Source organism: Miscanthus floridulus, chromosome 3, assembly GCF_019320115.1.
Source record: "Miscanthus floridulus cultivar M001 chromosome 3, ASM1932011v1, whole genome shotgun sequence".
Classification (NCBI taxonomy): domain Eukaryota; kingdom Viridiplantae; phylum Streptophyta; class Magnoliopsida; order Poales; family Poaceae; genus Miscanthus; species Miscanthus floridulus.
The window spans coordinates 40,208,148-40,222,801 of NC_089582.1; the positions used below are offsets into that span (position 1 = coordinate 40,208,148).

General features: G+C 47.6%; 1 protein-coding gene across 1 annotated transcript; it reads right to left on the reverse strand.

Moving 5' to 3' along the window:
- Positions 1-273: 273 nt before the first annotated feature.
- Positions 274-4,820, reverse strand: LOC136543590 (subtilisin-like protease SBT4.3). Its single transcript, XM_066535988.1, has 11 exons — positions 4,722-4,820; positions 4,476-4,594; positions 4,186-4,277; positions 3,694-3,931; positions 2,599-3,091; positions 2,430-2,491; positions 2,087-2,314; positions 1,864-1,975; positions 1,557-1,770; positions 834-1,419; positions 274-586 (listed from the first exon to the last, which is right to left on the reverse strand). Exons 1-11 carry the CDS (start codon positions 4,818-4,820, stop codon positions 274-276), a joined length of 2,556 nt encoding a protein of 851 aa, XP_066392085.1.
- Positions 4,821-14,654: the final 9,834 nt, after the last annotated feature.

Consider the following 14,654-nt stretch of genomic DNA (forward strand, 5'->3'; position numbering starts at 1 on the left):
TGACGGCTGTTTTTCTTTGCCGAGTGCCGCCGTTGGCACTCGGAAAAGGCTTTGTCGAGTGCCCGACAAATGGCCCTCGGCAAAGAGCCTCTTTGCCGTTAATTTTTTTTTCCGAGGGCGGCACTCGGCAAAGCCTTTGCCGAGGGCTTTTGGGCCTTTGCCGAGTGCCTTGGGCCCTCGGCAAAGAGCGCGCCTCCAGTAGTGGAGGTAGTAGGCGTCCGGCCATGGGGAACCCTACGGCAGGCGGAAATGGTGGGCCTTCGCGTCAGCATCTCAACACGGGGGCACGTCGCGGAGCGAGGGCCAGAGCGCGAGGCAGAGCTCGCGCCAGGTGGCCGGGTCGATGGCGAGGTCGTGGAAGGCGGCGCACGAACAGCCGAGCGCGGCCAGCGACACACCGTCGAGGCGGCGTAGCATGAGCACCAGGACGTCCGCGGGCAGGTCCTCGATGGACGTCGCGCTCTCGGCGCAGTCGTCCCCCGCGAACGCCGATCGCCATGAGCGCACAGATAGGATCACAGAGTCTGGTTCTGGTTGCAACGGAAGTTTTTTTTTTTGAAATTTGTGAATAATTTGACATTTCTCTCTGGAATCCATAGAAATAAATTGTAAATTGTTTTGAAACAATTGGCATAAATTTGTGTTATTTCAAATTACATCACTCTGTCCGATAAATTACACTGAAGAAATCATTATAAATATAGTATAAAAGCGATATAAATATAGCTATAAAACAATGTAAGTGCATGAAAAAAAAATCAGTTATTGAAAGGGGCTAAAGCAACCCGTTGTTGGCTAGACAAACTCATTTTGTTGAACCATACCTCCCTCACTGTCTGAACCGCCCGTTTGCCAGCTGGGACTGGGAGTCCGTCATTGCGTACACCACCACTGGGCTGCTCACCTTATGTTCGTCGTTGTACCACACGACGGTGAAAGAGTAGACCTTGCCGTCCTCCAGCGCCACGCCGGACACAGTCACGGTGAACGAGACCTTCTGGTTCTGCTCGCTGAACTCTAGCTCGCTCGGTGAAACTTCAGCAGTGAGGACATTGGCCGCCTCGTCAGGAAACACGAACCTGAGGTCGTACACAGCGCTTGCGGTCCCGACGTTGGTTACGGTCCGCGGGAAGACCACGGTGAAGTTCTTCCCTGGCTCCACACGGGCCGCCATTGTCGGGTAGTTGAGGTCTCTGGGAGAGGTGGACGTCGAGCCATTGCTGCAGGCCGTGGTGTTGGAGCCGGTGATGAGAGCGAGCTGCGTGGCGTTGTACCCCTGCGCGCACAGCATAGCCACGTAGTCGCTCTCCGATGCGTCGTACACGAGTCCTGGGTCGTGCGCCTTTGCCGGGTTGAGCTGCCCGGCGCCGTACTTGAGCGCGCTGGTGTTGGAGTTGGCCGGAGTGTCCATCGGAGTGGCTGCATGACGATGAGCACCATGGATTGTGATATTGCAAGTTGTTTACGGATCGAGATGAACAGATCAGCTTAGTGAAAATGACATAGAACTCTATCTAAGACGGAATGGGTCTTTGATGTCATGGAATACACCATACCGGTCGTGATGAGAGCTGACATGATCATCGCTGGCGACCAGTCACGGTGGAGTGACTTGACGTACGCGGCGGCTCCGCTCGCGTGCGGGCACGCCATGGATGTGCCGGAGATGATGTTGTACTGAACCTTCCTCGTGTCGTTCGGATTGCCCGAGGGTGACGACAGCGGTGACCATGAGGCAATAATGTCGACCCCCGGCGCAGATAGATCAGGCTGTACACATTTGAACGTTGTAGAGAACACATTTTAAGCGCGACATTTCCATGAAATGATGGAAGATGTTCGTGAACATTATCGATCAGGCACCTTCAAGATCGAAGGGGTGACCAAGTTGGGGCCTGGAGAAGAGAAGGAGGCGGCCACTGGAGCTTGTGGATTGCCCGTAGTCACGGTGCGGTCTATGGTACCCACAGGATCACTGCACAACAGACCCGGACTATGTTCAGACTTCAGACAACTGAACACGAACTGGGATATATAGGGTAGTTCATCATCGATCTGGCAATCTAGCAATGGTCATTGAGCTCACCTAGTGCTGTTGACATACGCCATGATTTGGTCGAACTTGTCCTGAGTTACCATGAGACCGGGGAGAGGCGGAGTGGAAGCCACGTCGGGCTCGCGGGTGACTAAGACGACACCTGCTGCACCGGCCAAGAGAGCACCTGTGGCGCCGATCAGAGGGCCTTTCTGGGGTGGGCAGAGGACGATCTTGCCTTTGTAAGGACCTCCAACAAGGTCGGTTGCATCACAGGACCTACATTATTATAGCAAAAAAATCATAAACACTATATATATATATAATATAGACAGTCTTGCACTCACACCCACCATGACACTAGTATGTATGTATGTCATTGTCATCGTCTTACCCGTTGGCAGGGAATGCAAGTTGAGCATTTGTTATCGTTGAAAAGGTGTTAATGGAGGCTCCCTGCAACAGAACAAAACAGTTGTAATGGTTGACCTTTTCATTCGGACTCTGATTTCTGTGAAAAAAATATAAGTACATAGTATGAAAAGTTAGGGTTCAGCGCTGACCACTATGGTATTGCCATTCCCAAGAACAATCCTGTCGATGAATTGACGGTCGATGCTGCTCGCTGCCACAGACAGCATCCATGGCGCGACGTTGCAAACGGTTAAGCCCACGAGCCCTGAGTTCCCGGCCGCCGCGGACGTGAGCACCCCACGCCTCATGGCGTGGAAGGCGCCGATGGCTATCACGTCGCTGAAGTACTCAAATGGGACGGAGCTCCCGATGGAGATGGAGATCACGTCCACGCCGTCAGCGATGGCATCGTCGAATCCCGCGAGGATGTCGGCCTCGCGGCAGCACACCTTGTAGATGGCGAGCCTGGCACCGGGCACCGCGCCGCGAGCTGTGCCAGCGGCCAAGCCGTAGAAGCTAACGTTGGCCACCTCACGCCCGGCCGCTGTGGACGCCGTGTGACTGCCGTGGCCGTCATCGTCCAGTGGCGACAGGCCAGAGCTGCTGGATCCTCCGTGGTAGGCACGTGCTCCGATGATTTTACTGCATGTCAAGCCATAATTGACCCGTGAGTCTGTGTCATGGTTTGGGCCTTTGGACGAGATAAAAGTTGAGGCCCTGTACTACTTTGTTAGGCGGTTTTCCTTTGCTTCAATTGAACCGTTCTATTGATAATTTTTTGCGAGAACGAGAAAAATAACTAACAAATAAGGGATGTCTCAAACAACTTATTTGATCTCGCTAGACACTAAAAAGAAAGGAAAGCTAAAATTTAGGTGTCTAAATTTTAGTTTTGCGTGGTTATTTTATATATTTTATACTAAATTGCAACTTCATTTCGTTGCAATTTATGTAGGCCTAATCTGTATTTTTTTGTTCTAAGAATAAAAAATACATTAGACAAGACTATGAAGCTACAAAAATCTTACATGTATGGGAACAAAGAGAATTAACAATTTACAATTGTTTATGTAGTCAGATAAGGACAAAAAATTAATATATTTTAATACAAAGTTAAATAACAAATCATAAAAGTAACAATTTACTTCTACTATAGTTGGTTGTACAAGAATGTTGTCTAAAATCATCTTAAAATTCAGGCACCTGAGAAATATAGAAGTGAAAGAGGAAAAGGTCATTCATACTTGTTGCACGTGAAGTTATGGCATGTACCCTTCCACCTACTCGGTGGTGGGCCAAAGCCCTCGTCAGAGAAGGATGGCGAGTCAGGCCATGTACCGGTGTCGAGCATACCGATGATGACGTCTCCCTCTAGTGGTAGCTCTTCAATGGGCGTTTGAGGGAAGCCCAAGAAGTCCCAGGATCTTGTGGTCAAAAGATCGAGGGTCCTACTTGGAAAAACTGAGACAACGCCATTCATGCCTAAGGGTAACAAGGAAAAAAGTAGAAGAGAGATGCTTGCTTTACAATTCATACCATTGATATATCAATTAAAAGTTTTTATTTTTTGCGAGGAATATCAATTAAAAGTTGATATATATGTTTGGGTTCATCCAGCTATCCCTTCATCTTGCATTGATGTCTCTACGTCCTTATGACATAGGTCACAAATAAACCTCAGTCCACAATCACAAAAGAAAATGACTGAAAAGAAGAGCATGTTAATTGTCACAAACCAGACAGTTTATGTGCCTCTTCTTTGCTTAGCTTGGCGGCAAAGCCATTTAAGCTTCTCTTGTAGCTACGGAGAATCCTGTCTGATGCAGAGCTGCAAAAGACAAAAATGCATTGGCTCTTGTATAAAGATAATGTTTTTCTATGTTTTCTTTCGTTTTCGAAGCCAACATTAATTGGCTCTTCGAATCCATTGGGACACTCATATCCGTTTCTTTGACAACTAATAGCCTGGCCAAATAAGAACAGAGGCCTGGATTGCTACTCTGTGGTAAAAAATAGAGTTTTCCACCTGCCATCGTCGAGGACCTGATTTAACAGGTCGTGATGAGCAAATTCTATAGCAGAGAAACCTTCAGGTTCTGGCGCATCCGTGCCGGCCGGTAGATGCCCCAGGTACACGATGTAGACCTGCTTATCACGATCAAACAGATGCTATAAATTTCCTGGATAGAAAAGAACACAAGACACAACCAACATATGATACAAGCAGCATGCTATATCCAATGCATGCTGATGGATAGATGATCCGTCTGACCTGGCTTCCATCGCCAATGGATTCAGAGGCGCCCAAGCTCGCCGCGAAGACAGTGACGACGAGGAGCAGAAGCAGCAGTGTTCTGGCACGAGGCATCATCCTACGTGTTGGAAGCTTCTTCTCTCTCTTTTTTTTTAAGGCAAATCGTGTTGGAAGCGTGGTGCACAGCGCGGCAGCGCATATATATATATATGCGTGTGCATCAGCTGCGATAGGATGAGGGCAGCCGGTGCATCAGCTATTCATTGCAGCGCGCATTGCTTGCTCCGTAGCCTTGTGCAGGAAACAACGCAGGGGCTAAGCGTCCAGCTGAGAGCGCCCTGTCCGGAAGCAATGCAAGCCGTACTTTCCACGAAATATCTCGGGCTCCTGGTGCCGTAATAATATTCACCGTGTGTGCTGAGGCGTAATGATATATCGTTTATTAGTTTTTTAGCTCTGGAGAAAAGGGCAAAAAGGCTGCTAGTAGGGTTTATGTGATTTGGGATTATGATATGTAGAAGATGCATCTATATATTTTGCAAGTCAACACTTTGGATGGCATGAAAGAGAGAAGAAAGGTGAGGTATAAGCCAGCTCGACACTGCATGCATCGACCAGCGCAACACGCATGCTAATACGATTCTACTATCTTTGTCCCACGGAGAATGTAGTAAATCTCATATCCCGAGGAGTCAAACATTCTTAATTTTGACCAAATGCTTATAAAAAAGTATTGATGTTTATGATGTGAACCATGTATCATGAGATTAATCATGTGATATATTTTTATAATAAATTTAATTGGAAGTCTAATATTGATAATATCTTCTACAAACTTGGTCAAATTTAAGAATTTTCGAGATTTACATTCTTTTTGGATGGAGAAACTACAGCTTTTGCTGATGCATGGCAGTATGGGCATGCATGAGGTGACAGGAGGAGAGAAAAATATAGAAAAGTGGAGGCCATGAAGAAATTAAAAAAAAAACATATAGACAATTGGATGAGACTAATAAAAATTTATGATTGTATAACTTAATCGGCTACACTTTGCTTAGAACAGAAAGTATATAACAATCGACTAATAGCCGCACACATCAGCAAACTTGGAAGAGAAAAGTGGTGAGACTAGTAATTTTGTCATAAGAAACCCAATGCAAGGTATGCTAGATTTGTTTGCCCAACTTGACAGTCTGTGAGCTGTTAGCGCTGCTTGCGCATGTAATTCTCCCATCTTCTTATTAATATATGCCGGCTATGTTCCGGATCTTTCAAAAAAAAAAGATTTGTTTGACCCTGCCATTTCATGAAAACGTAGAAATCTTAAACCAAGCGAATGATCCACTCAAGTGTCCCCGAATTCACCGTCAAACTCAGACAATGAGACAAGGCACCAAACATGGTGTGGTGGAATCGAGGTGGATATGCAGATCAAGATCCATTATATGGAGTTGTATAAGTGGATTTATTTATTATATATCCGAGAGGAACCGCACGACTGGTTCTACGCATCTGCCATACAAAAAAGGCCAGACGCGCGTGCACATCCAGCACTGAATCCAGGATCCAAGTGCATACCATACGCTGGCAAACTTGGAATATGGGCACCGTGTTCAAGGCGCTCGCCCTTTTCGCTGTTGCCGTCTGCTTCTTCTTCTTCCTCGGCAGCTTGCATGCTTCAGAGGTCGGCAGCGATGGCGATGAACGGTCGCAGCAGGTCAGTCCCTGAGACCTCGTGTGTACAGTACGTGACTGTGCATAGAGCGAGCTGAGGCCTGATGGAGTACTGTGTACCGTATGTACGTGTGCAGGTGTACATCGTGTACATGGGGCATCAGCCGCATGAGCCGTCGTCAGAGTTGGCTGGTAAGCTGCTCATCACGGGCTGCTCAACAAGGTCTCGGAAGAAGGAAGAGTAGTGGCTTATGCATCCCAACAGTTGAGAAAGCATGAGCTAAACTATATATCCTACTCATGATTGGAGTTAGCAGTAGTGGTTCATGCTCTGAAAATATGGAGGCACCATCTTATCGGACATAAGAATAATATCTATACTGATCATAAAAGTTTGAAGTACATTTTCACTCAGACAGATCTGAATATGAGACAGCGTTGATGGTTAGAGTTGATTAAGGATTACGATCTGGAAGTACACTATCATCCTGGAAAGGCGAACGTTGTTGCCGATGCTCTTAGCAGGAAGAGTTATGCCAATGAAGTGCAAGTGATGTCTATGGCAAGTGAGTTGTGTGCTGAACTTAAGCAACTAAACTTGGGTTTTGTCACTAATGTTGTAGAGTTGGTGATAGAGCCTACATTAGAGTTAGAGATACGCAAGGGTCAGTTACAGGATAAGAGGTTAAAGAAGATAGCGGAGAACATAATGATTAGTAAGGCACCAGGTTTCCACATGGATGATAATGGAACTCTTTGGTTTGCAAAAATACTATATGTGCCTGAGAATAAGGCTATACGAGATGCAATTCTTCGTGAGGCACATGAGTCTTCTTACTCTATTTATCCCGGGAGTACCAAGATATACTTGGATTTGAAGGAGAAGTATTGGTGGTATGGACTTAAGAGGGATGTGGCTGAATATGTTGCTTTATGTGATACATGCCAGAGAGTCAAAGCTGAACATCAAAGACCTGCAGAATTATTACAACCAATGAAGATACCTGAGTGGAAGTGGGAAAAAGTTGGTATAGATTTTATTGTTGGGTTACCACACACTCAGGGAAGTTATGATTCAATATGGGTGATAGTGGATCGATTAACTAAAGTTGTAAACTTTATACCGGTCAAGACTACTTATAATGGACCGAAGTTGGCCCAATTATATATGGAGAAGATAGTGTGTCTATATGGAGTTCCCATGAAAATTGTGTCTGATCGGGGTACTCAATTTATATCTCATTTTTTGCAACAAGTACATAGTTCGTTGAGAACAAAGTTGAATTTTAGTACAACATATCATCCTCAGACAGATGGACAAACCGAGGGAACTAATCAGATTTTAGGGGATATGTTGAGAGCTTGTGCATTGCAGTAAGGTACAAGTTGGGACAATAGTTTGCCTTATGCAGAGTTCTCGTATAACAACAATTATCAAAAGAGTCTCAATATGACACCTTTCGAAGCTTTGTATGGACGAAAGTGTAGAACCCCGTTGTTTTGGAATCAAATGGGAGAAACTAAAGTATTCGGACCGGATGTTTTAAGAGACGCGGAAGAGCAAGTAAGGGTGATTAGGGATAACTCGAGAGTGGCAGTCTCGACAGAAGAGTTATGCCAACATTAGAAGAAGAGAATTGGTTTTCGAAATAGAAGATTATGTTTACCTGAAGGTGTCACCAATGAGAAGTGTGAGAAGGTTTAACATGAAAGGAAAGTTAGCACCAAGGTATATTGGGCCTTTCAAGATCTTAGAGAGACGTGGAGAAGTAGCTTATCAGTTGGAATTGCCTGAGAGTTTATCAGTTGTACATGATGTATTCCATATGTCTCAATTAAAGAAGTGTTTGCATGTACCAGAGGAGTAGATACCGTTAGAGGAGCTTACAGTTAAGGAAGATCTTACATATGAGGAATATCCGGTAAAGATTTTGGAGACAGTAGAAAGGGTTATGAGAAGCCGGATTATAAAGATGTGTAAGGTTCAGTGGAATCGGTATACAGAAGACGAGGCTACTTGAGAAAGTGTCGACAGTATATGCTCAGCAGTCCACCGAGGGGTATCCCGCGATGGTAGATTTGTCGATCGGGGTGCGCGTAATCAGGAATCGGATGGTGACACAAGGCGCAGAGACAGCGATTTAGATAGGTTCAGGCCGTCTGATCGACGTAATACCCTACGTCCTGTGTCTTTGGTGTATTGTATTGAGATGTAGTAGATAGATCTATGTATCTTGGTGTCCACTAGGGGACCCCTGCATCTCCTTATATAGTTTGGAGGGACAAGGTTACAAGTAAAGTAGCCTATTTGGTACTATACAATGTCTTGCGGTGCACGCCGAGCAGCGCCGTGCACGCCTTGATCTTGTGGGCCGGGCCACCTCCGATGGTGCGGCCCATGTCTTGGGGGCCATACCCCCACAGCTAGTCCCCGAGCCTGACAGTAGATGACGTAGTCATGTGGTGCCAGGGTCAGAAAGTAGAAGACCAGCCGAGCAGGTAGCTAGTCCCCGGGCGTAGCCTCGAGATGAGAACAAGCACATTTACCGCAAGGTGAAGTGTGCCCACTTAGTCCTCAAGCCTGCTGAAAGATGAAGAATGAATCTTGTAGCAGGGTCAAAGAAAAAGAAAGCTTGCCGACGTCGTCTGACATGCGCGTATCAAGACCCCAGACGCGCTGCCCAAGATCAGCACCCTAATCCGAACAGCATGGAGCAGCTTGATAGCACACCGATGAGACATAGCAAGATCCAAGCACCGAGGAGTCCCCGACGTAGTTGGCGATGACCGAGCATCGAGGAATTCCCGGCGTAGGCGGCGATGTCCGAGCACCGAGGAATCCCTGACGAAGCTGGCGAGGTGTGAGCACCGAGGAGCGAGGAGTCCCCGACGTAGGCGGCAATGTCCGAGCACCGAGGAATCCTCGACGAAGCTGGTGATGTCCAAGCACCGAGGAGCGAGGAGTCCCCGGCGTCGTTGGCGATGACCGAGCATTGAGGAGCGAGGAGTCCCCGGCATAGGCGGCGATGTCCGAGCGCCGAGGAGCGAGGAGTCCCCGGTGTCGCTGGCGATGTCCGAGCACCGAGGAGCGAGGAATCCTCAGCGTCGCTGGCGATGACCGATCACCGAGGAGCGAGGAGCCCCCGACGTCGCTGGCGATAACCGAGCACCGAGGAGCGAGCAGTCCCCGGCATTGCTGGCGATGTCCGAGCACCGAGGAGTCCCCAGCGTCGTCGGCGATGACCGAGCACTGAGGAGTCCCCGGTGTAGGCGGCGATGTCTGAGCACCGAGGAGTGAGGAGTCCCCAGCGTAGGCGGCGATGTCCGAGCACCGAGGAGTGAGGAGTCCCCAGCGTCGCTGGTGATGACCGAGCATCGAGGAGCGAGGAGTCCCCAGTGTAGGCGGCGATGTCCAAGCACCGAGGAGCGAGGAGTCCCCGGCGTCGCTGGCGATGTTCGAGCACCGAGGAGCGAGGAGTCCCCGGCATCGCTGGCGATGACCGAGCACCGAGGAGTCCCCGGCGTAGTTGGCGATGACCGAGCATCGAGGAGTCCCCGGCGTAGGTGGTGATGTTCGAGCACCAAGGAGTCCTCGGTGTAGGCGGTGATGTCCGAGCACCGAGGAGTGAGGAGTCCCCGACGTAGGCGGTGATGTCCGAGCGCCGAGGAGCGAGGAGTCCCCAGCGTCGCTGGCGATGACTGAGCACCGAGGAGCGAGGAGTCCCCGGCGTCGCTGGCGATGACCGAGCACCGAGGAGCAAGGAGTCCCCGGCGTCGCTGGCAATGACCGAGCATGAGGAGCGAGGAGTCCCCAGCGTAGGCGGCGATGTCCGAGCGCCGAGGAGCGAGGAGTCCCCGGTGTCGCTGGCGATGACCGAGCACCGAGGAGCGAGGAGTCCCCGGCGTCGCTAGCGATGACCGAGCATGAGCAGCGAGGAGTCCCCGGCGTAGGCGGCAATGTCCGAGCGCCAAGGAGCGAGGAGTCCCCGGCGTCGCTGGCGATGACCAAGCACCGAGGAGTCCCTGGTGTAGGTGGCGATGTTCGAGCACCAAGGAGTCCTCGGCATAGCTGGTGACGTTCGTGCAGTGAAGTGTGCCCACTTAGTCCTCGAGCACGAAGAATCCGAGCGCTGAGGAGTAACCGGCATAGCTAGCGATGAAGCACAAGCGGCGAACAGTCCGATCAACTGGTCGACGACGGAGTCCATGAACCGAGCGGTCCGACCAGTTGATTGGTGGGGAAGCCCGAGCACCAGGTGATTCGATCACCTGGACAATGATCCTGCAATACAAACATGTAGAACGGGTAGTACATGACGCACAAATAAATAAACTTCGGAGAAAAATCAGCAATGGTGATGAAACGACGTATGTAGTTCGGTGATCAGTTGGCGTGAAAATATATTTATGTTTAATATAAACCACCCGAACAGTTAGTGTGTAGCTGAGTCTCCAGCCCTAGCTAGCCCATAGTCCATAACGTCGAGCGCAGAGCTCGTGCACATGTAGGAGGAATAGGCGTGACCAAGGAGCTGCTGCTGACCACCCATAACGCAGAGCGCGGAGCCCATAGCACGTGTAGGGAGGAGCCAGAGACAGGGCCGTCTCTGGAGGCGTCCGAGCATCAACGTGACTGTTCGAGGGTTCGGAAAATCGTTTGGAGAGCAAATATGGAGAAAACAGCTCGGAGAAACATTATGGCGATATACGGAGATTGGAGAATATTTAGAAGAATATTAAAACGTGACTTAGCTTTAGACAGAACGTCTGGTCGGTGACGTATGGCGTTATCTGGTCGGCGTTCATAGCGAGCACCTGGCGGGCGGTGAGGTGTTGATGAAGACGGCCTCAGAGGTGATTCTGATATCAGATCTGCTGTCGTAGGGGCTGGTGTAGCAACGATGAATCGTCGTCGTGGATCGGCATGGATCTTCACGAGATTGACGACAAGAACGCGTTGTTGATTTGAGGTCCATCTGGCTCGCCATGGATCAAGCGCACACCCCTACCTAGCGCACCAACTGTCGACAGTATATGCTCGGCAGTCCACCGAGGGGTAACCCGCGATGGTAGATTTGTCGGTGGGGGTGCGCGTAATCAGGAACCGGATGGTGACACAAGGCGCAGAGACAGCGATTTAGACAGGTTCAGGCTGTCTGATCGACGTAATACCCTACGTCCTGTGTCTTTGGTGTATTGTATTGAGATGTAGTAGATAGATCTATGTATCTTGGTGTCCACTAGGGGACCCTGCCTCTCCTTATATAGTCTGGTGGGACAGGTTACAAGTAAAGTAGCTTATTTGGTACTATACAATGTCTTGCAGTGCACGCCGAGCAGCGCCGTGCACGCCTTGATCTTGTGGGCCGGGCCACCTCCGATGGTGTGGCCCATGTCTTGGGGGCCATACCCCCACAGAAAGATATGAGGATTTGAGGAAAACATACCCGTCGCTTTTTGAGTAAGTATCATCCTAATCTCGAGGACGAGATTCATTTTAAGGGGGGTAGAATTGTAACACCCTAAAATTTGCAAGGTTTGAAAATAGGAGAAAATGATTTAATTATGCATTTTATGAGCATTTAAATTTAGAAAAATAATAACTTTGTTAAAAATAAAATCAAATATAGGTCTACATACATGTATGTGCATACAAGTTGTTGCATATTTATTTTGTGATGCTTTGGTTTGATTGAAATTTGCAAAAAAATTTAATTTGACTTTAAATTGGATTGAAAATGTGTTAAGAAAAATAGGAAAAAGGATTTGATTCTTCGTTTCTTGGCTTTTGGCCTAAGCAGCCTAGCTCGCCTTGGCTTCTGTTGCAGGTCGTTTTCCCCCACCGGCCCAGCAGGCCGCACTCTCTCGCCACTCGCTGACGCGCTAGGTCCACGTGTCAGTCGCGCCGTCATCTCCTACCTTCCGCTCGTGTCTGAGCCGGACATCGAGCTTGTCTCCACCTTCGCTACGCCGCGCCAGGCATGACCCGCTCATAAATAGAGCCCTTGCGTTGCACCGCCCTCACCTAACCCTAAAGCGCCAGCTGCCGCCCTAGCATTGCTCCAGCCGCCGCAACCCTGAGAGCGTCGTCGTCGCCGTCCGCCTCGTGGAGCCGCACGCCGCCGTAGGTCTGCCCTTGTCCTCGTAAAGCTCATAGGTGAGTTCATCGTCATCCCCTCTCTCTCCCTGTGGTCTTCCTGTGTTCGTTGATGGCCGGAATCGTCGTATCGACAAACTCCGGTGAGGTCCGGACGAGTCCGGCAATGGCGTCGCCGCCTATCTCGCCGCCGGCGCGCTCTCTCTCCCCCGTCCAATCCGAGCCATCCAAATTCAATCCAACGCTCCCAAATAAATCATACCGGTTTGGCCGGAATATTTGCAGAAGAGATCCCCTCCTATTCCCTAATCTAACCCGTAGTCCAAAGTGCGTTTACCAAATACGTCTTCTTTATTTAAAAGCGTATTTTCTATCGGTTTAGATTCAAAATACGTTTTCATCTATTTACAGTTTATCCACTAATTTTCATAGGCCATAACTTTCACGTTTTAACTCTGATTTCATCCGTTCAAGTTGCGTTAGATTCGTAATTGAGTAATCTACTTGTTCATCCTACTGTTAAGTTTTTTTAACTTTTAAAATTTGAGGTTAGATTTAATCTATTATTTTAATAAAGGAAATCTTGTTTAATTCATAACTTCTTTGTTTTAGCTTCGATTTTTGTGATCTTCGCGTCTATGTGTTCATAGCGAGACGTAGATTTGTTTTACAAACTTTTCAACTTGATTTTATGCTAATTGGTGTACTATTCTAATCTATAGCCTTTGTTGCTATGCATGATTGCTTCTGGATGCTTGTATGTTGTTGTGATTATCGAGTATAGACAGTGAGCAATTCATGGATGATCAAGAGTACTACTTTGATGAGCAGGATCAACAGGAACACTTTGTTCAAGGCAAGTATAGAATGGGATTATCCTTATTTCCTTTTAACTTTAATACATTTAATTCATATTTGTATGTGTCACCTTGATAGGGATTCCCTAGAATTGAACTGATACCTTGTCTCCTATGGGATAAGCATTGGGTAGCTTTGCTAGTGCTCAACTAAACCATGATCTTGTAACTTGACTAATGGTATATGCAATAAACATTAAAACATGACTTTTAGCAACTTGGAAACAGGGGGATGAAGTGTTTAGCTACTTTCTAGATGCTTCAGATTCCTTTTCCTAAGGACTTATCTGCAAGTGATCATTTGGTACTTATAGTACAGTTGTGAGGGCCACATGGCTCTGGCTTTAACTTAGTATGAGGACCTTTTCTAGCTTGTTAGAGGTTACCTTTATTAGCGTAAGAATGGCTTGACGAATCAGGTATAGTGCGGTCTCTGTCCCCTTGAGTATAGGTTGTGCATCATTGTGCCATCAAAAAGGGGGGCTCTACATCTGTTTGCAAAGTAGATCTAATGGCCCTAACTTGTTAGACGAACCTTTGAAAGGCTTCATAGTGAACCCTGCCTGCTCACTTTGGAAGTGTTTTGGAAGTTATAAACCCGAGCATATGGGTATCACGACTCACAGTGAAAGTGTACAACCTCTGCAGAGTGTAAAAATTATCCGTTTATGTTATTCATTATTCATGTTTACATTGATTATGTGTTTACTATGGGATTAAAATAACTTGTTGCTACTCTTATGCTAAAATTGTGACAACTAAAAGGTGAATGCTACTAAACTTGTGTCAAGCCTTTTGAGCCTCATGAATCCCATGTTACACTTGTTGAGTACGACACGTACTTACGCTTGTTTATTTTCATTATTTGGATAAAAATCCCGGATGGGTAACATATGGCTATGGTAATGACGACTTTCCTAAGGATTACTAGACTTGTGGTCAATCAGTTGACGTCCCTGTGATATGGAGCTTCCGCGAGAGATGTTTCTTTATACTTCTCTACATCTATGTGAAGACTATGTATTATTATTCGTGATGTAATAAACACTTGTGATGATACTATTTATAATTTGTCGGCTTATGTGTGTGACTGATCTTTGGGTGCACATAAGATTATGCATCCTATTTTATCCTTAAAATCGGGTGCGACAAATGCTCATCTATATTGTACGGTGTGATGACCCAATACACAATGAGATAGCACGAGGTGACAAGAGGAGAGTGTTTACACCAAAATTTGGAGAGAAAAGCACGGGAACTCGAAACTTCGAAATTCGCGACAATCAAAGAATCGATTGCATAAGGATCGATATCAGCTGATTC

What these genes read in the sequence shown, in the direction of transcription:
- LOC136543590 (XM_066535988.1), bottom strand. Translation starts at nt 4,820, where the DNA reads ATGATGCCTCGTGCCAGAACACTGCTGCTTCTGCTCCTCGTCGTCACT. An exon ending in GGAATGGCAATACCATAGTG is followed by an intron (nt 2,492 to 2,598) that starts GTCAGCGCTGAA and finishes GTTCTGTTGCAG; the next exon opens with GGAGCCTCCATTAACACCTT. An exon ending in TCACCCCTTCGATCTTGAAG is followed by an intron (nt 1,771 to 1,863) that starts GTGCCTGATCGA and finishes AAATGTGTACAG; the next exon opens with CCTGATCTATCTGCGCCGGG.